Genomic DNA, 22,694 nt, shown 5'->3' on the forward strand with positions numbered 1-22,694 from the left:
CAGTGAAAGTTACCGACACCAGACAGGTACACTCACCATGATGGTTCAGTAACCGGAATTGTGCTGCTGCTGCTGCTCACAAGCTCATGGGCTTGATTCTCAGCCAGTCAAGCTGGCTACACTCTGGTGGGGACGGAACACAAAAATGCTCATGCACTGTGATGAACATAAAAGAAACCCAGGTTTCCAAAATTATTAAGGAGTAGTGCACTGCAATGCCTCTCATAGCTCATCATAATCACAATCATCATGATCATAGCTCATCACATCAAACCCATCACCTAGATACATGAGCATTTTTGTATTCCCTTCACATTATAAAGTAGCTTCCACAGCCAGGAATTAAACTAGCAGCCTCATGTTTAGCAGCAGAATGCCGCAGTCACTGAACCTATTTGTTGTGTAATCTGAATGAGGCTAGACCTCAAAATGTGACTGTGATTTGCAATGCTCAGGAAGAGGAACACAATTCAAGAACTACCAAGAAAATGGGCAGCCTTAGAACTACTGGATGCAACAGACAAAGTGGCAAAAGAGGAGAAAATGCAGTCTACCTTGCCAACCATTTCGGAGAGCCGAAGAAACTGGTCCTTGTACTGCTTGCCAAACCCACCTCCTGCCAACACCAGCAGGTTGATCACAGATTCAGGTGAGAAGCCTTGCTCCTGGAGTGAAAGAAGCATGGGTTTAATGTTTCTGTCCACATAGAAAGGTCCCTAAACTTTTTTCTGATAAGAAAAACAAAAAAATGCCTCCATCCTCCTCCTACTGGCAAATTTGTTTAAAAATATATGTGACAACGCGTCCCCGCACAAGTAATATAAGTGGCCTCAGACGTAAACATCGTCATCAGTGCATTGTGTACACTATGAACGTGCAAACCTGGCCATTGTCTTGCAACAGTTTGGAAAGTGAACCATTATAAGACCACTCTACTTTGCATTTGATAGGGACTGAAGATGTGTGCCAAAAACTGCTGATGCGGCGAGAAAAAAGCGCAGCCGGTCATTCCCAGTGCCTCTATTTGATGAGGTTTGCGTAAAGATTGGTGCAATTTTTGGTGCATAGAACCGCTGTCATAGTCACAGCGTTTCTTTAGTTATTTATTTTTTATTTGGTTATTTCATGGGGTTTCTCTTTTGTCAAAGAGTCCCCGAATCCTAGGTTGTTTTAAATGCTGTTGTCAGGCATTTGTCAACGTCCTCTACAACTTTTTCATTGACATCTCCTCGAATAGGTAAAGTTATAAATTTAGTTAATTAAATGTATTCGTGCACAATGAACGAGAAATATTCACAGTGGCCACCATGAACAATACCCATCAAGGTACAGTGAACGCCGTTTCCGTAATGCCCTCAGGTAGTTTGAATTTTTGGCGACCTTCTATTAAGATAGCAGAATACCACAGAATAAATGTGAAGTGACGTACTGGTCATTGCACGTTTGCCAATATTTGACATCACTTGCTGAGAAATAGCTCAAAGATATTTTTGAATACAATAAAGAGATAAAACTGTTTCGTGGCTTTCCGGTCTGCCTCATCGACCAATACTTTGAATAAGCTCGATTATTCAGGCTTATTCCCGGTTCTGCCAAAGGCACTATAATGGCAGTGTTAAACGGCAACGAATATTTCGTGCGTTGAGCGATGTTTAAATAACATTTTTGGACCCTATCTGCACAAGTCGTGTCGCGAACATAGTTGCCGCAAACAGAATTTTTTCGGATGTTTGCAGTTTCGCCAAACGTTTGATTACGACAAAAAAAAAAAGAAAAGAAGAAAGAAAAAGAACTCAGTGCCCTTCCACTCCATGAAGAAGGATGACAATGGTGAACTGCACCTCCACTATGGGTTAGCTCGGTATTGCAATATCTTTGGGATCGGCCTATACATGGTGAGTGCTTCCCCTCTGCTGTGGGTCAGCCAGGTATTGCACTATCTTTGGGATTGGCCCACGTATGAAAAATTGTTGGTCTTGTTGGTTAGGATCTGGCGGATGCGATCCGCCAGATCCTAACCATAGACAGCTTCGCTGTAAAAGAAAAAAAGTGGTTTTAGGTGCCAGAACAGCAATCTAATTATGAGGCACACCACAGTGGGGGACTACGGATTAATTTTGACCACCTGGAATTCTTTAATGTGCAGCTAAATCTAAGTACACGGCCTCACTTCCTCCCCATTGCTCCCATCGAAATCCAGCTGCCGTGGCCTGAATTTGATCCCACGACCTAATTTTTAGCAGTGCAACACCAAGCCACTAAGCAACCATGGCGGGTCAATTACGACCACAATTTGGCGGCTAAGGTTGACTATAAATATGACATCCTCGGCAAGAGGATGTCATATAAATGTGGCAAGAGCCTCATTTTGTGTGGTGTGGCCAGCCAGAAAACAGTGCAGCCCAAGTGCAAATTTAAGTGACAATTGCGGTTGCCATTGGATATTTCTGACTAAGTTTCATGAAAGCAAGCAGGTTGTTTGTTGGCGTACCAATCTATCATCCCAGTAACTGGACGTGGTGCACGAGCAAAATAGATTTAGAACGTCACATGCACAGCATTCGCCCATGAATTGACGTAGATGTACGAATAGGACACAAGGTTATGTGCTAAAATGCATAACGAAACTGATGAGCTACACGCTGAGCAGACTATACGACCTTACTAATTCAGAATGACTTTCCTTCCCAACTGTCCAATGAAATGAGCGCCAGTTCAAATGACCTTTAGCTGGTCTACATTTACACAAATGCGTAACACTTTTATAAAACATTCTCAATGCATTGTAGAGCACAAAACGGTTTTCATTTTCTTGGGGCCTAGTTACAATTATGCCAGCAAACACACCCACACTCCAAAGACGCTGATGCTGATATGTATTGCTTAGGCTTGGATTGCAGGGCTAAGCACTAGCCAATGGATGTCTATGGCTGGGTAATTAGAGAGTTTTATCAGTGCCTTATTACCGTATGGCATGTGCGGTACACGATAGAGTATTACCGTTCCGTACTAACCTATCGCGATGACTGAAAACACTTTAGCTGCGTGTGTGGCTCGATGCGTATGGCAACATGATAATGATGATGGTGGCTAACACTGACACTTTGCTGAATACAATAACTATGTGTTGAGCGGGAAACATTCATTCTGGCGAATACTAGAATGCATTAGCTTGTCCATACATATACTATTCTTTATAAGCACCTGGTGACTGCAAACGTAGATGCGAGTCACAAGGCTGGCTACAACATCTTGTGACACTTTGCCCTACAACACACAAAACCTTTTTTGTTACATAGGTGTTCTTTTCTAAGCAATATACAAAAAAGGACTGCTTGTTGTAAATTGCACCGCTGCCGGCACTTTACACCAGCAGATAAGAAGAATATAGTTAGTGCAATAAAACCTCTGCATCTCCTTTAAGTAAACTCTGCGACACTAGATAGCGCCACCAACCCGAAGCGCCTTTTTTTTTGCCACTTTTTGTTATCTGTTTTTATTTTAGAAGATTTTCGCTTTTTTTAAATATTCTTTATTATTATGTTTTTCTGTCTCATTCGCATATTACTCACCTGTTATGAACAGTATGGTCACCAGTTCAGTTCAGTTCAGCTCAAGTTTACCTTCAGGTTAGAAGGGCTGCGGTGCTTGCTGCCACCTCGTCGCGTCACAGAAGGTGAATTAAAGTAAACTCGAGCCTTGGTACTACCACGGTGAAACACACGCGTGAGACACGGACATGCACGGCGTGGACTCTGTGGCCAACACCAGTTTCTCACTGTGTCTTGGCTTGGTGCGGTTCGCATAACATGGTGCGAGCCGAACCTTACCGACTCCTTACCCTCTTGTATGCCACGCGGAAAGTCCTTCTGTACAGTAAAGTGCATGCATGCACCGTCCTCAGCCGGTACGGTATTACCGCACTTACCTCACGGTAACTTGGCACTACTAAAACTTTCTACTGCCACTGAACACACACATCCTGCTAAATTTGGCAGCTTCATTCGAAATTAGTTTTCTGGCACTGCCTGGCACAGCTTGATGGTTTAACAAGATGGCGCAATTGGTGCACCACTTCCATCCTTGTACACTACTGCACCTCTTTAAAATAAATCTTACAAAAGAATGTGCCATGGACACTCCTTCAAAGTGCCAAGTGAGAAGATTTTTGACCAACAGTGTTCTGGTCATCCTTAAGTGAAACCCTTTCTCTCTGTCTGCTCAGCACTATTACGAGTGCATTATTCTTCTACTACCGCTGGCTGCAGTTGGCTGCCATGCAGCATAATGTGGAAGCACAATTACGGTCTACAACAATATCTGTTTTAACAATATATCAGCTATAACAATGAGAAGCAGCTGCACCATCAACTTTTGCATGTTTTCCATGGTGAAATAACCCGCTCAGTACAATGCCCCAATGCAGCATTATCAGTTATAACGATGAAGTCTGGTTGCTGAGTGTCTGAGCCGAAAGGTAGTGAAATGCGAAATCCTTTTAAAGAAATTATGGGGTTTTACGTGCCAAAACCACTTTCTGATTATGAGGCATGTCGTAGTGGAGGACTCCGGAACTTTCGACCACCTGGGGTTCTTTAACGTGCACCTAAATCTATGTACATGGGTGTTTTCACATTTCGCCCCTATCGAAATGCGGCCGCCGTGGCCGGGATTCGATCCTGTGACCTCGTGCTCAGCAGCCCAACACGATAGCTACTGAGCAACCACGGCAGGTTGCGAAATCTTTGAAAGGAAAAAAGGAAAAGAAAATGAGAAATTCGAGCTGCTGCACAATGGGCTGCTGCTCCAACAGCCGCCGTGCGCTCATTTTCCAGCCATCTCTACGCGGCTCTCTCCCGTCGCCCTCCCACCCCTGCGAACAGGAATGGGCTGCACCCATAGCTCTATGCCACCCCACCCTCCAAAACACGAATGGACTGCGCCAAATGCACCGCAAGCGGATTGCTCGCATGTTGCTCACTGGCTCCTCATTCATCCTGTACTCCTCCCTCCGCCTTCCTGCTGGCACTGAGCCGTGCTCCCACAAGGGCTGCAGAAGATAGTGCTAGCCTTTCCTCCTTCCCTCAAGAACCACGTCTGTACTCATTAAGTGCAGTTCTACGAACAGCTTAATCACTCACATTCATTGTAGTTGGCTTCGTTGAAGTCATTCCTGGCCACGCGGTTTCTCAGCCTCGCTTGACTCACCGCCGAAACGGAAGATGGCTGATCCACCCGCAGAGCATCGGCAATTACAAACGTGCTTACATCAGACAGCGACAGCAATGATGGCAGCAATGATGCGGTAGGGCAGGCTGCCTCAGCGTTGTCCTCACAGGAGGCTTGGCAGATGATTCAGTTCCTCCGGGGCTTCGTTTTCGCGAGGAACCTTCCGCTGCAGTACGTGGAGCAGTTGGATGCCTTGGAGAAGGATGTTGGCAACCTTCATGCATAGCGTTCAAGGCTGACAAACATAGGCCTTTCTTGTGCAAGCCAGTGAGAAGTACGTGGCGAGATGCTTGTGGTGATCTCTCCTCAGCATTTCTTCTGGATTTCTCAAGCTGACAGGCTGCCGCAGCAGCCTTCTCGCAATTTTTAAAAGGCCCCTTTTTGGGCCACCAATGTGATGCCTCGGCGGTGCTCGCATATCGCTTGCCACCCTTGACACCTCTTTGCAGTTGTATAGCAGTGCCATTCTCTAACGGCGACAGCCACGGCTTGTTACATGCGATTGGAGCACCCAAGAAGCAGTTAAACGAGTGAATACAATCAGCAGCCGGATGGAGGAAATGGATAGAGGCTGGGGAGGAGCATTGGCCTCCCCGCCATAATAGTTTTATCACATCAGCTCTGCCATCCTGCTATTTTTTCATGCAACCCGGTTATAACAATTATCGGTTATAACAATGGAGTTTTTGTGGCACTTGAATGTTGCTATAAGTGGGTTCGACTGTATAAGCACAGTAGCTTGTTTCATGCAGATACTGCAAAACCAATTTGCGTGATGCATTATTTATGAGCTATCAATCACAGTTGTAGGGCTGGTCAGTTCTTAACATTTCACAAGCTACAAAATCCATTTGACATGACAGCAGCACTGTCCAAGCTACAACAGAACCCCGAGCAGCTCCCACAAATGAACACGCATTCAGCAGAAAACAGAGGGCTCTTCATGTTGCATGGCAAAAGTGCAAGATAGAACAACTCACTCTCAATTTTTCCACACGGATGTCGTCTCGACGCTTGGAAAGCTTGGTGCCATCCCTGCGCAACATCAGCGGGAATGATTTCATCTGCAAGAAAGGCTGCTCACACTCTTTAACACAGCATGAGACCCCAAACAAGTACTTTCCGTTCAATTGGTAGATGCTGAGGATAAAATTTGTCGTTTTCGAGTTTCCTTGTTTTTCTTGACTCATTTTTTGCCGTCTTCTTGCTCAAATTGTGCTTCGACCTTTTCACACATTAAAGCAGAATGACCTAGCATAATACTGCAAGCAAACTGCAAGAGACAGGTGAGATGTGCATACTTAAAAGAAAAGTTCACATTCTATACATGCATTTCCAGTTAAGCACCTCGATAACATTATGCATGCACATATGCTTCGTCTGCATGAAAGGCTGCATGTTAATGGGCTGAAATACAGCACAGCTGTTCCATAGTTTCACAACACATTCGAGGATGCAAAATTGTGTAAGCAGGATTTCCCGCACATCGAGGTGGCAATCATTGCACTTTCAGCGCAACAAAAGTTGAGCAAAATGTGCTAGGTACTCAGAAACAAGGGTGATGGAACAGCAGCGCCAATTTGCACTATGACACATCTTTCTCACTTATCAGTTTTGCACATGATCTGTTACAACTCACTGTTGTTTTAGAATAAAAAGCACCTTCCTTCATCAGTTACAACAAAAGTGGCAGCTACGGAAAGCAACAACATGAAAGGGAAACCAGATTTGCGTTTAAAGCTTGTGATTTCTTTGTTGTTGTACTGAAGTAAAAGGCTTTTAGTCATGTCATTAAATAGTATGCCAACATATTTTTGAAATCTTGGCTTATGTTAACTGGGACACCCTCTATAAAAAATAGCAGTGAGCAAGGCTCTGACTTCCAAATTTGCAAATATTGATGCTTGAACACGCGTCAAATGCTCTTTTTCATAGTGGCAATAAGTGTACAGCTTCTGTCAAAAGAAACGAAGCTAGTAGAGGCATGGCTGTTACAGAATTATTCTAACATTGCGCCATATCTGCACACTCTTGGCACTAGAAAATTGCAGAGTGTAAGAATGTACACCTGCCTGTCTAGAGCCTTTGAGTACAGTGTAGATGCAGCAGGAGACTGACTAGACATCCAGAGTAAGCTGCATTCACAGACGCATTTTTCTTTCCTTGGACAAAAGCTTCATATGCATGGAGCATCATCCTAAATTACAATGATGAACTTTTGGGTGGAACATTTAATGTCTGTTGCACTTAGGTACTTATACATTCATACAAGGCGCACGCAAGCTCTGCATGAGTATAGTACTGCGAGTGCACACATTGCCTCATGGCAGCAGTGGGTTATCTAGCATAACCCTTGCTCTGTTAGTGAGTAGACTAAGCGTAATGTTATGTAACGTCCACTTAGTTTGAACTCGGCATGTGCCGTCCATGGCCATACAGTAGGATGCTTATCGAAAACTTCTGATCTATATGTTTCTTTGCAGTGCTTGAACCTGCGATCTTTGACTTATAAGCGAGCACATCAGGCCATAAATGATGGTAAGCTATTACACTTTAATGTATTGTGCAAGTGAGGCATATTTATACTATAATAATGTACTGCTCAATACAATCTGCAATATTGCTCATTCTGCATATAGGTTGCCAGTAAAAGCATCACATGCAAGGCATCCACCAATGCAGATAAGGTTGTGCACCTGTCCCATAAGAGCCACATTATACCTGAATTGTTTACTCTTGGCTAACCAGCTCTCCTACAAGCAACCAACTTATGATGAAGCATAGTTAACGCACTTGTTAAGTAGAAGAGGCAGGTGCCAGAAGCGGGGCGGCTCCCAGCCGAGAGCACTGTACAGCATCAGGTGCTTGGGAGTTGAGACCTGCCACTCGACACCTCGCAGCACATCGGTAACCCTCATCATCCGGTCATCCACCACACATGCCAAGTGGTATGTTGGGAAACCATCGCTTTTCAGGATCACCTGAAACAAAATCCACATTTGGCTACAACACAAATGAAGCCCAGCACATATGATGAAAACAAAGAGGGCTGCAAGCACGTCGCAATGTAAGCTCTGCGAGCTGAGAAATACCACCCATACTTTAGTCTTTAAAAGCACTAACTGCACTTGCTCTACCATTTAGTGCTAATACTGCCAGAGGTAAGATGAAGCGCCGTATTCTTGAGTGAATGTTTTTGTCTCCGTCTCTCTCTCTTCTTTAGCAGATACTTTCACTTTTACTTGATGTGGCTTCCAATGTGACATTCTATTGGAGCAGCGCGTGCTCCGAGGCCTCTTTCTGGCTTAGCCAGTCAGCATTCACTGAAAGTGACATTCCTGAAAGTGACTGATTCACAACACAGCCCCTGTTCACCCAAAACAAGATAACTGTGGCTCCCTTGCTTTGCATGCTGAAACAAGCCACACCGATCAACCCATTTTAGGTCGATGAGTTTTAGCAGCACTCAGGGTTACCCTCATGTCGCAAAATACTAAAAGCCATCCTTGCCACAACATGAATCTTCCTGCTGGGGGTGTACAAATGTAAAACATGCTGTTTAAACTAAGTACAGCCCAAAGTTATTGGCATGACTCATCTCCTTGTACATGACATGATGTGGCATGTATCACGTGGAAGTCCTAAAGTGACGATTGTCAGGGCATACAACTTTTGGCACAAATTGAACTCCTTGTACATGACATGATGTGGCATGTATCACGTGGAAGTCCTAAAGTGACGATTGTCAGGGCATACAACTTTTGGCACAAATTGAACTCCACAAATTTAGCAAACAAAATGCAAATAAACTTTGTAGGAGTTAGGTACATATGTGGGCCTCACTACAGGAACTTTGTCAGACTGGCTGCACTCATCATCAGGAATTATGTCATTAACCGCAGTTCAGACAGTCTTCTCACTGGGAAAGTTCTGTTTTCCCCTACCGAATCAGCAGTTTCACCCTAAATGCAAAGCAATGACAGTATTGTATAATACTATGTTATGTGTAGTCAGTCTTGCAGTATGACTGCATAGTATGGCTGTAAACATTTGAAGCAATGTGTAAACAATTTGCACATCGCTGTTGAGATGAAATCGAGCTTCACATGCAGCTGGGCTGTACAGTGTGATGATACTTCGGCAGCCAACCCAGACAAGCAAGAACAGGCAGTCCAATTATTGATCTGCCCTGTTATTTATGAGATGGTAGTGCTGCACAGCCAAGAAAAGGCTAAGGAAAAGGGTCAGGCCTGCACAGGTATACAGAAATCAAGGAGACACAGTTTGTAAGTAATACTCAATGGGCCACTCACTGTGCTTTTATCCACATCAAAACAATGCCAAAATCTTCAGAAAGCGGCAACAGAAAAACAAACAGACTTCAGCGATTTTTACAGTTCCGAACTCATTCACTGCGACAACAGTCACTTTCCTGACTCCCCCACAACTCTTGCTTCTGAAACTCCTGCAATCTTGTGCAAACTCCCCAAAATGTGTGAAACGATGGTAGCATGAGAACAGCATGATTACAATGACAGCACATTGCACATGTCGTGGCATAACTGAACTGGGTGGACGGACAGAGCAAGCCCCGTTATAAGCTTCTGACTGCAGTCGCACTAAAAGTGACTTGCATACACCTTAGTCCTAAGCAGAGTGGTGGCCAGGTTATCTGGACCAAGAGCAGCTAGCACCTCAAGTACGCAGCAAGAGACAACAATGCAGGTAGATTTGCATAATAGCTAAAGTTGGCATCCACCAGAATACAATGTGAAACTTGAAGTTACACAGGTACCTCAAAAAGAAAAGCTACACAAGTGACGAGAAATTTATCCAGGTCAAAGACCAGTATGAACTTCTTAAATTTTCTTTGACTTCCAAGTCCTGCACACAGAATTAGTATGATGCGGGCATGCGGTCCTTACTCACAGGATCTCCTTCCGTTTGAGCCAAATTTAGGGTTACTGGCCCATGAACACCATCCTGAAATGTCAGGTTGCCTTCTGTCAGCTGCACATCAATCAGAACATATTGTGTATCAGCCATAAAAGCAGTGGAAAAGAGTAATACCTCGTAATAAATAATTAATATTACTTCAGTAGATAATGAAATAATGAGACGGCAAACTGTTTTCTCATACAATAGGCTAAAACTATTGCAGATTTTAAAATGTGGGAACAAGAACTGCCCCCACCAAAAATAAAATAATAGCAATAATTGGCATCACAACACTTGATGTTTACGTAATTAATAATTATGTTATACGCGGACGTGTCAAAATGTTCTGATCATCACCAAGAAATAAATAAATGCAGAACTTTTTTTTTCTTTGTAGTTAGACCACTACGCAGTTACCATATTTCTCTCAGCCTTTTTTAATCCTCTGTAGGCCTTTATTGTAGAAGTCTCAGATTTTATGAAAAAACACTGTTCGATCTCTTGACTGACTACCGATCTCTTGAATGACTATTGATCTCTTGAGAGGTGGACAGAGAAATACTTCATAGCCCATATTGTTTTGCTTCCACAGCAGCTATTGTGATGAGTGTTTGGGTGCATTACTGGATAGAAGACGGGCACCATTGAAAAGCATACCACAGTGTTTTTTGCTTCATAGCATGTAGAAGTTTATACAGTAGTGAGCATTATTATGAGCTGCTGATAGTCAGACGGTTATTAAAGTAGCTCTGCCAAGATGACTCCACAACAATAAAAGAATATTGACAACATGACCTTCATTTAGACCTTGGCCTTCTTGGGCAAACAGGAATCGGAGCGCTTCCGCTCTTTGCTGATCTCTTTAGTCTCTGGATCATATAGGCAGATGCAACATTCATCTATAGTTACTAAACTACTAAAAAAAATCCTCTTCATAGTGCTTCAAAAGAGTGAGCATCTGCCTTGACAGGTTGGATCGTGTTTGCCTCTGAAGAGGAGTTAGCAGCTGAGGTACTTAACGTGCAAACACTTTAGACATACGCAATTTGTAATGAACTATGTTCCACATGCTACCACAGCTTAAGCATATTTTTTGCATTATCATTTGAATGGTAATGAGTCAATCTTGCAAAATTATGTCTTCCCTCTATCCTCACTGTGGCCACATTATCAGTGAAAGAGGGTTGGCAACTCCTAAGTTCATCAGTGAGAGACATGTGAACAGTTTGGAAATTTCTTTTCCACCTCACAGCAGTGGCAAATGATGGACAATCATCACTATAGGCAGTCTTCATTTCCTCATGAATTCGTTGGGCACTATAGGCTTTAAACTATAATGGTGCGTGCTTCAAACTTTTCCAATTCTATGACCACATGCAAAAAGGTAAAGGACATATTAGCATGGTAATTACACTATTACATACACAGCCTTCAATAACTATACCGGCATTATGACTCTGCATAGTATGACTAGCTGTAAACATTTGAAGCAACGTGCAAACAATTTGTACATTGCTGCTGAGATGAAATCGAGCTGGCAAAAATTAATTCATGCAGATCTTATAATTATGCAATATAATCAAAACTTTTTGAAACCCCTTGTTTCTATGATCAAATTTACTGAGTTCATCTATACCAAAAAGGATTCAATTCTTTTTATTGCGATAACAAATATATGGACACTCCACACGAATTTTCAGTATCAACATCGCCGTGAGGATTCATGCAAAGTCTAAATGCAATAAAATCGGGGCTGCGCACCATGTGCTGTTGGTGCGAGGGCGAGCCGTGACCACTATTGCCGCTCAACATCACACCAGCACTGTGACAGCGAGTGTCCACAGTCATCGAGTGAGCTCTGTACATGTTTGCCTCTGCGCACATGACACCTTACTTGTTAATCCAATTAGTAGGCAAATGTTTACGGCAATTTATACAGCTGATAGAACTACGGACCTTACTTAGTTGTCTAATACTTCGCTATCGCTATCAATATGTCGCCTTTCGGCTGAAACTGCAACTTTCATAACTACAATGACACTGAAAAACATAAATCATTTTCAGCTAAAAGAGTGATTACAAGTTGCTCTATGCAAGTTTCAAGAGACTAAGTTGAAATGCAAAGTTGGTAGAGGAAGTAAATTTAGGTTCAGATAGGATATTTTGGTTACACATGCATGTGGTGAATTCTGCCATTTCAAAGTAATAAGATTATGATTTGTTCAGAAGAGTATCTCAAATACATCTACATCCACTTATTTGATAGTATCTGTGTTATACCATATTCCTCCACAGAAATATTAAAGTGAAGCTTTTTTTGCCTCTTTGCCAAAGTGTACAACTGGCAAGATAGCAGCAGTCAACAACTGAAAAGTGGAGGGCCAGAGGCAAAGAAAGCTTCCTTGATTATTTTAATGGAGGAATATGGTATCATACAGATATTGAGTATGTACCACTGCGTAGGTTCCCAAATAGACAAGCAGTACAAGAGACAAGAAATGAAGCTGGTAAGAGAAAATTGGAGAAGATGGCCAGAGAGAATTGAAGTCGACATCAAAAGCAGCTGTGTGTGGTGAGAGAGGTTAAGTGAACAAAACGGGGCCCAAGTGTGCATTGATAAAGGAGCATTGAGCTACAGAGAAGTGAAGAACTGAAGTGAAAACATTTCAGTAAATATCAAAGAAAGCTTTGCTTGTATAACTAATTTCTATATGCATGAGGGATCCACTAATTTTCTTTTTTTTTTTTTTTTGTAGAAGGCTACATATTTATGTACAAGTCATGTAGGCCATTAGTTGAAAGCATGTCTGATACACCAAGTTCTTGCACGACATTTTTTTCTACAAGTGAAGCACTTATTTGCATAAAAGTGCAGTAAAAGGATATAGAGAGATTAGTACTAAAGGTCCAACACTGACCTTTAGGCGAATCACATAGGGTTGTTGTCCTGGTGGGTTCTTTTCCAGCGAACGACACCGGTTGTCATAGCGGGGCAGCTCCTGATTTCGTAGGGCATTCTTCCGGAGAATTTCCAGCCGTGTCTCTGAGCAGTAACACCGGTAGGCATGGCCAGTCTACAACACACATTCACCACAGTGGCCACACCACAGTCACGATGTTACCACATGGGAACTAGGAGCACAGAAGCATGGGTTAAACAGATCACCAATTCTGAAACTTCAGCAAGAGCATTAAATGGCCAAAGAAGCTACCCTTCTGACATTTGCAATAGATCTGTCCTTAGAGAGATGAAAGAATTGGTTAGAGCAACCGATTAAGGAAAACAATTTCTTAATAAGCCTCGACACCAAGTTTCGAGGTATCGCGCATTTTTTTTCCCTTCTTTTGGCAAGTGTCCACTGAACCAGTACCCATAGTACTGAATATTCACCAGCCCATTAACACTGAAGGTAACTAACCAAGATTATTTTTATAAATCACTTCTCTCGAGTTCTTGGAAAAATGGCATGAAATGTGACATAATGAAGGCACTGAATGGTGTTTCCCCACAGCTGAAAATCATATGACCTGAAATACATTCGATAACGTATCCGTGCACATAATGCATACAGAGGCACCAACGCAGGATTGTTCAAATACTATGTATGCACACAGACAGTGTCACAGAAACCTGTTCAGTGCAGGCCACACTGAAGAGATATGTTTGCTGTGAAGATATGCAGATTTCTGAATTTAGCCAGCTGCGTACTTCTTAATATAAAGTTCCATATGTTTTAAAGGGACACTAGAGGCAAACATTAAGCCAAGCTAAAGTGACAGATTAGTTATCGAAAACATCTAAGGCGTCAACATTATCGAGCACAGAGCATTAGTAATCAAGAAATTGAGGTGAATGCAGGACACAATTAGGGACTACCCCGGGACATTCAAATACTAGACTGATAACGAAGGCGTGCTCCTCATTATAATTCTGCACGCTAGCACTCAACCACTCATAATCAAAAGAACATTGAATTTCATTACAAGATGAAAGAAAATGCTACTTGTCCAGTTCTATTTGATATTTAGAAAAAAGAATTCATAGATGTTACTCTTGACCACGACACGGGCAGTTGAAAGGTTTCGTTTTCTCCACTATGTGCCACCTGCGCTTTTAGATTTCAGTAGTTTCATTATCGCATGGTGCTGCGCTGGTTTTGCTAGCTCGCAAAACTCACACAAGCTCCAAGTAGCCGGGAATGTCATGTCCATGTGATGTCGCGGAATTCCTGAACAGTCTACACCACTTGACCAAGAGCAGCTAAAGCAGCGAATACAATGCTCTGTCTTAGCACGATTTCTACATGGCCACGTGTTTGTGTTTTGTGCAGAAAAACTGTAGCGCCATCTGTTGGGCACTGTTTTACTCACCAACAACAAACAGTAATGAGTGGTGATGGTGTGTGCAACGTCACCACTCCTCGCTTGGGAGCAGTGAGCTATTCAAATTGCACTAAAGGTATGTGGACCTTTAAGAAGCAACTTTCTCGTAAACTAAGTCTTTTCTAGGCTCGAAACAAGTGCTGGGAGTTTTCTGGAATGGAGTTTTTTAATAATCCATGTCGGCTTAGTATTTGTCTTTCATATCCTTTAAACGCAGGTGATACAAAGCACTAGCATATATATAGTATGCACCAACTGCACCAGCTATGGATCTTTTCATAATGTATAATGCATAATTCATAATAAAGCATAATGCAAATTTTTCCATGCACAAATGTGAAGTTGCCAAAAAGGCAACCTACGGGATTAATCATTCCTATACAATGACAAAAAAAAAAGTACTGTATCAGTGGCAAAAGTCAGTGTGTAAAGTCACAGGAATGCTGTATCGGTACATACATTCTTTGGTACACTGGCTGACATTACAAGGGCCTGAATTACTAGTGCACTGGAAGGATGTCACTGTGACAATATGTGGAGGTCTAGAATGTACACACGGCGACAAAACTTTACGGACCACAGGATCTCCGAAAACGTTCAATTCCTGAGCAGCCCGCAGCAGTAGCCTGTAAAACTGCATATGACAATTTAGTTAGCATATTCTAGCCGAGGCCAGAAATGCAAATATACCAGATTGTGTTGTGAGGTTGCGAGATATTCAGCTCTTTCTCAGATCTCATGCCCAGCAATATTTTGTTGCCGGGTGTGCACAGTGTGCATACAGTTGCTCACAGTATGATGTTCTTCCTACTGCCCATACTCTGGTGAAAATTTTACTTTCATGCTCTGCAGCACTCGGCATAGTGTCCCACTGTGGCCACTGAAGTTCACTGTATCACAACGTTTCTGCTGCCCTCATGTTTCAGCGTGCATGATTACTGATGTGATGCGACAATAATTCTGATGAGAAATACACCCACAGGTTTCCTTTCACAACCTCTGCACCTTCACTGTTTTATGGGCCAAGCCCATGCCTTATTGTGAAAAGCAAATTCCTCAAAACAATAAATATAAAATATGGCTTTTGAGATGGCAGGATAGTAATGTGTATGCATGCACACGTACACAGACAGACGGATGGAATTAACAGTGGCACCCCACACAAATCTCCAAGCACACCTTTATGAATTTCTGAAATAAAGCAGGAATACATGGATGGCTCACAGCCTACTCAATGTAGTCATGAGCAGAGCACAACACTTTACCAAGCCAGTTTTTTTGGTTCCAGTGTGCATTGGCATTCATATTTTATTGGCACTTATCATTCACATCAGTTGGTTAATTTATCAAGTAAAAGGTACAGAGCAAGAATACATACCTCAAGGAGCCTGTGGGCATACTCTTGGTAGAACTTCAGCCTTTGAGACTAGAAAATACAACAGATATTAACCATACACTACTCTCACAATTCATACAATGCTGTATTCTGAGTTACTTGTAACTGGACATTGTACCCTGTAGTCTGTTGTGTGTACAAGCATCTGATGGCACACCGGGAAAATGTGACGTTAGCTTTGTTTTCTGGTAAGCTTCAATTTTACTTAGGGAAACTGCTGAAGAACTTATGTGGTGTCACCACTGCACACAAGTGACTTGCACAGCCACATTTCAACATGAAAGGACATCTGTGCTCACTGCTCTCATTGCACCTAGGTACAGTGTACATAACATGCCCATGAAGTGTAAGTGATGTGGTATGCAAAGGCTCACCTGCACATAAGGACCTACACTGCCGCCCAGACCAGGTCCTTCGTCGGGACAGAGACCAGCCCAGCGCAGCGTGTCCACAATCCTCTCAGCCGCTCCAGGAACTACCCGTGACTGTAATAAAACAAAGCTGCTTAAAATATCTTAAATATTTGTGGATAAGCACTGATCCTTACGTGATGCGAGACAATGCATGTGGTACAGCAGAACCTCGTTTATATGTTTGGGAAAAAAATTCATGAAAAACATACTAACCAGGAAAACGTACGATACGAAGTAGCTGAAAAAAAATTGACAGACTCAACTACTGTTGACATCTACGTAATGTGAAGCGTCTCGTGGATCGTTGGAGGCACAAGACGGCGACACACATCGAGCTGGTTGGCGAAGCCGGATGCCGCCAACGCAAAACGTGATGTCCACATAGCGCTGCCTGCAGCAGGGAACGGTGGCACATTTGGTTTATCACCTACTAAAACCATGCAGCACGCTACCAATGGCACTATGCACCACGCGCTGTAAAACAGATAGGTGAAGGTGCTTATTGCAATAGGTTTGGCGGCGATAGCTGTGAACATGGCGTGCGATGACCCGGGCGGAGATTTGCTGGTACTGGAATAAGAAACAGTGAGCACTGTCATTTTCATGCGAGACGGGCAACTACATACTGTTCTCGATCGCGTGCACATCGCACTTTTTGTTGTTCACATGGAATCTCGCGGCGTAAAAACATATACGATCGCAGTCTGCAGCAGAAAACGGCGGCGCATTTCGGTTATTGCCTATTAGAAGCGTGCTCTACGCTTCCGATGGCACCATGCACTATGAAATGGATTGGCGAAGATGCTTATCGCAATAGGATTGGTGGTGAAAGCTGCGAATGCCGTGTGCAATGACCCCGGAGAAGATTTGCCAGTACCGAAATGAGAAACTAAGTGCATGACAGCGTTTTCACATGAGATGAGCGGGCGAGTATTGCGGTGAAGCTGCCGCAGCATGCAGCTATATGCTGTTCTCGATCGCGTGCGCCTAGCACATTTTCTTGTTTACATAGCATTTAGCTGCCGGAAAACATATCATACAATCGCAGTTTGGCGACGTACTGAACATTGGTGCTGCAAATTGTGTTTTCCGGGAACGTATGAACCAGTAAAGAATAAGTGTAACTTTACTGAATCATTTTTGTGTTCTCAATTGTGTACGTTGGCGTCGGGAAAACATATGTAACAGGAACATGTCAACGAGTTCTATTGTATAAGGAACAAAGCTTCTTGAAAGCCTACACAGCGGGAAGACAGAATTGCGGAAGAACCCAAGTGTACTTCCTTCGATCATGAACTGTGATTGGCTGCAGGAAAAATATCAGTTTTGATTGAACAGCAGTGCAGACTTCAAAGGAAAAGGTAGAGCCTATAGCATTAGTATTTCCAGTCTATCCTCGTGATTACAGACAATAATTAGATCCAGACACTATGCTGTCAGTATTGGCTCAGTGTGAAAGAAGATGGACAAGATTTTTGCAAACTTTGGGCATTTTTATACAGGAAAGGACACTTATTAGAAGGAGCGAATGATAGCAGTTAGTTGGGCTTTCTGTCCAACATGGCTAAAACAGAGCTTGATATTACTGGCTGCACAGATGTGGTGTGAGGCCCCACTGTTTGTTAGCAGAGGGTGCTGCTCACATTTTGTGCAACATTCACAGTTTTCTCCTTGCCACTAATGGCCAGGAAAAATTTGAAACAAGTTGCATGTCCACGCGTAGAAACATTCACTGTGGGGGCATCCATAAAGAGAAGGGCCAATGTATTCCGTACTGGAATGCATTCTATGTGCACCCTTCTCTGTCAATCTGCATCTTTGTCTTTCGTCAGGTTAGGTCACATTTAAGAAATTTCATCCGCTTTTTCGTGCAAGCTTTCAGTGGATAAATTATGCATGAAAACAATTTACCGGTTCATTGTTGTACAGTCAAACCCTGCTATAATGAACCAATTCATGCATCTGAATACAGTTTGACACGTTCCTACTATCATTATATATAAATTTGGTATAATGAGCACATATGAGTTTGTTACACACACGGTAGACCAGAACTGTGCAACAGTGCTTGGACACCTCATGGTGAGCTGACTCTCGCAGCAGCACATGTAGGGTAACACCACAACCCTATAGGATCTGGCTCTCTACTGGTTTATGTGTCGTATTGCAAATTACATGGTTACCTCCGTTAGCCACTGAACATGCTGTCAAGATGCTCAGCTAAATAATGATGATGATGATGATGACTTGTTAAGAAAACGATGCTTGGAAAGCATGTGTGTTGTGTGGAGGGGGGGGGGGTTGCTTTTATAACACACTTACAGTCGAAGTTCAATATACTCAAGGTTAAGTTTGTTCTAAGGGATTCCTTTTGCATGGATATTGATAACAAAGTTTTGCATTTTTGACATAATTTGCTGTACCTGGGCATGTTATAATTGGTTTGACTGAGTGAGCACATTTGGCTGAATTAGCATTCTAACATTTTCTTGGACGACAATTGAGCTGAATGGCATAATTTTCAGAGCAGCCAGTTAGAACAATGAGCAAGGAAACAGTGAAGCTGATGCAGACAGCATAATATTTCTCACTCACTAGTGCAGGCATGGTAGCATGCAATTTTCTTTGACATTATGGCAAAGCGTTTTGTCATAATGTGACATAAATGACAAAGCATTTTGTCATTTTGTTCAAGGGAATTTGACCTGCTATTCTAATGACTCTGGCTTCAAGCTCTTCATGTGCCAATACATCTTATTTTCCCTTGTGTTACTAATGGTATAGAGGGCAGAACGTGCATTCATACGTATGCTAAAAAATGTGAGCTACCTCCTTTGAAATATGATAAATGTTCTCCATGGGCCACATTTTATAGAACTCATTTTTCTGGTCCATTCTTTTTGCTGTTTTCATTGGCTCATGCTGGCACCACATGCTGTTACCACCGTTATTGGCCACTCAGCAGACAGGAAAAAAAAAAAACATAATTCCATTACTACAGTCATTCTGACATTCACCTGCCTGTACCCATGTAATGTTTAACGTACGATAGAACTATTGAATAAATGAAATAATGCTTTCATGTGAAGGGCATTTCATGGTTCTCCTGCACACTCAATAACTTAAATGGATGGCTGGGCACACCTACCTTTACAGCCGTTCTCTGCACATTTGTGTTAAGCATTACTTCGCATAAGTACAATATCAGCATTCAAAATTTTCTGTTTCATTGCTGTAGGCTACTGACACTGCCCACGTGGCAAGTCAGAGCAAGAACTATCAGTGCCTCGTGCGGCAGGTCGAGTCAACATCAGCACGGAGGGACCAGTCTGCGCACATTGTGCTAGCATCGAAAGTGCACGGTCACTCTTGCTTAGAGCAACAGAAATCTCGTGAATTTTGCTTTGCTACTTCAAGCCAATAGCAAACTTATTTGCTTCCACCTGCAACAACTGTTGTACACTGCTGGTCACACTTTCGGCTTGAAAGAACATGTCTTTTTTTTGTGTGTGTGCTTGCCGGAGTAGCAACATTCAAAGTCATGGAAACACACCAAGTGTTCCTTCAGATGCCACATCATATATGAAGTCATTCTGTGACAAAGCAATTCAACAGTCTGCGAGCATGACTCAGCTCGGTATTCATGTAGTTCACACTATCGTGCCATTGCTTCAATACTCTTTCGAGTCCTCAATTTTCACTAACTTAGCGTGCTCAAATTGATCGTGCCATTGCTTCAATACTCTTTCGAGTCCTCAATTTTCACTAACTTAGCGTGCTCAAATTGATTGCCACTTTTCAAGCTAATGCACAGAGGTAATGATGAAGTGTGCCCATAAAATTCCTGCCACTGAAATGTCAATGCATTTCGCTGGATCACTGCTACTGCAGCCACAGTTTGAACAAAGCGAAATGGATAAATAGGATTTAGGGGCAGGTTAAGGTAAACATAAATTTGGATTTTCTGCAATACGGACTACCTCAGATGGACTGCTGGCGCATTATTAGTATGCATTGCAGCGTTATTGCAACTCGGTGACGGCGATCGCACGCACCAAAGGTAATTGAAATATATGAATGGAATTAACTTGTCTCAAGTTGCGAATCCAGGTGAATAAGTCCGGTTTGCCAGACACCATAGCTCCAGGTGAACAACACCTCGCATGCGGTGTGCTTCAATGGATGCTGAAGTGACAGGAGCCTGCTGTGGCCACTAGCATAAGAGTAGAGAGGTGATGAAGTCAATGAAGCCTCAGTTGTATAATCAGGCGAGGCATTAGATCGCCCGGAGCAATGATCTAGAGAAGATGTCTTATGTTAATCTCGATTTATTAGGCTGTTTTCTCACCCTAACATGGCAACGAGGACATCTTTACCAAGCCTCTTCGGCCAGGCAAAAGAATGACACAAACGTCCGGCAACACCATTAGGAATGCAATGTACGAGCACCGAAATTGTAGTGTATGATGAGTTGAGGACTGCCTACTAAAAAAGGCCCATGAAGCGGACTGAAAAGCGTAAGTGTCGGTTCCCGTGTTGCAAAAAGATTTGTTCTGCTATTGAATGCACCAATATCATGCTGTGCCCTAACTGTTTTCAAAGCCGTGAACTGTGCTGCCTTACAAGGTGCCTTTTCCCCGTCCATCCCACAGTTGCACTTCTGCTGTGACAGCTGGTGCAGCCCTCGCCGGCAAACTCCACTGCCAGGGGCATATACCACAACGTTTGGCACGCACTCTTTTTTGTCTGAGCAACCTGAGCTTTTCATATGTACTGTCCAGAACTGAGGTGAAGTGCGAGTTTAATTAGGCACCTTAGGGTAAGGCCATATAGTTACCCATGTTCATGAAAGGGCCTCAACTCAAATCGCTTTTAGGATTTACCACAGACCAACATGCAGTGTCTCTGGACTGAGCTGCACGGACATTTCAAGCCAAATGGTGTGATCATTAGTTTCTTGAATAAGAAGAATAAAATCTCCTCTCCAGTGCCTTCAAGTGAGCAGATGTGACTACATTGTGGTTGTCTGAGCTATAGCCATGCACCATTCTTCCCTTTTTATATGTCAACCCATAGAAGAGAGAAAATTCTCGCACACAGCCGTCGTGCTGCTGTAAGAAATGCGCACGGATTATCGGTAGCGTGCAATGAGTTTTAATGCTATCAGCATTCTTTGGGAATTTCCCCCCGTTTGCGATATCTCTATGTATTTATATGTATGTCCACGTCTAACCTCTTTCCCGCCAACTTAGATCAAAGTTACAACTTCACTACAATGGGCAGTTTATAGTCAAACAGTTAGCGCCTCGGGCTGCTGTGCCGATCGAGGGAACCGGGTTCAAAACCAACCGTTGTACCAAGTTGGGTCATTTGCTACGTATGTGCACGGTGCTCCTCAATGAACATATTTCACTGCAACTTGTGTCAATGGGTATGTGACACTATGTGCTGCATTTTTTAATAAACATTACATAAGTCCTATAATAAACATTTACGCGCTACTAGCTCACAGATCGATCGCTAGCAATAAAGTCGCCAATCTCTGATGAATGCGCAGCCAATGTTATGGCGTAACGCCGACAAAGGATAGTCCCGGAAAATGAGAGTCACCTGATCCGTGTCCTCGATCCTGAGAAGAAATTTCCCACCGTACTTTCTTGCGAATAGGTAATTGTAGAGGGCTGTCCTTAGGCTTCCCAGGTGCATCTCGCCGGTGGGGCTGGGCGCAAACCGCACTCGAACATCAGACATGGACCGCCTCCAGTGGCACAAGTCGTGCAACGAGAGGATCACTCGCGAGCGAGCGTACTTCCTCCATGACCACATACTGAATCCCGCTTCTGTATCGGCCGAGACGAACAGATGCGCAAAATTAGAGCCCGGACATGGACTGTCACATGGCCGAAGTGGGAACACAACTTCGCAACGACTGAATTCAGGATTCAAGGTTTCGATTCGCTAACACTTTGGAAAAGGGATGCAGTACATACACAGACGCTGTCCCGCAGTCAGAACAAGTCGAAAACATCGTAGCGACAGCAAAATTGAATAGATCTCCTGTGGCACGGCGCAACAACAAGTTTCGTTCGCAAGTCGCGGTCATAGAATCGCAGCGACGCCATGCTGCACTCCCAGTTTCGGTTTTGTTGCTAAGATGTTATAAGGGGACATTGCACTAGCGCGTAAAAAAGGACTCGGGCAGCAACATTAAAAAAGACACACCGAACGCTAGTCTTTTTTTTCTTACGTTTTTTTTAAATATGAAAGACACACCGAACTAGCGGTGTGTCTTTCATGTTCCTGTCCGTGTCCTGCTTTATGCGCTAGTGCATCGC

At 43.1% G+C, this 22,694-nt stretch overlaps 1 protein-coding gene across 3 annotated transcripts in view; it reads right to left on the reverse strand.

Moving 5' to 3' along the window:
• Positions 1–22,575, reverse strand: part of GluRS-m (putative glutamate--tRNA ligase, mitochondrial) — a 54,259-nt gene extending 31,684 nt beyond the window's left edge. For 2 of the 3 annotated variants that reach the window (XR_012826105.1, XM_075681772.1), the window contains exons 1-8: positions 21,970–22,575; positions 16,321–16,431; positions 15,929–15,976; positions 13,086–13,241; positions 10,159–10,239; positions 8,023–8,210; positions 6,210–6,264; positions 555–665 (exon numbers count right to left, since the gene is read on the reverse strand). Coding sequence is in view for 2 of the 3 variants with exons in the window: in XM_075681772.1 (XP_075537887.1) it covers positions 555–665; positions 6,210–6,264; positions 8,023–8,210; positions 10,159–10,239; positions 13,086–13,241; positions 15,929–15,976; positions 16,321–16,431; positions 21,970–22,185 (966 nt within the window). In the remaining variant the exon portion in view is untranslated. The remainder of the gene's footprint in view (positions 1–554; positions 666–6,209; positions 6,265–8,022; positions 8,211–10,158; positions 10,240–13,085; positions 13,242–15,928; positions 15,977–16,320; positions 16,432–21,969) is intronic. The other variant, XM_075681771.1, reaches the window with a different exon arrangement.
• Between the last annotated feature and the right edge of the window lie 119 nt (positions 22,576–22,694).

This window comes from Dermacentor variabilis, chromosome 2, assembly GCF_050947875.1.
Source record: "Dermacentor variabilis isolate Ectoservices chromosome 2, ASM5094787v1, whole genome shotgun sequence".
Taxonomy (NCBI): domain Eukaryota; kingdom Metazoa; phylum Arthropoda; class Arachnida; order Ixodida; family Ixodidae; genus Dermacentor; species Dermacentor variabilis.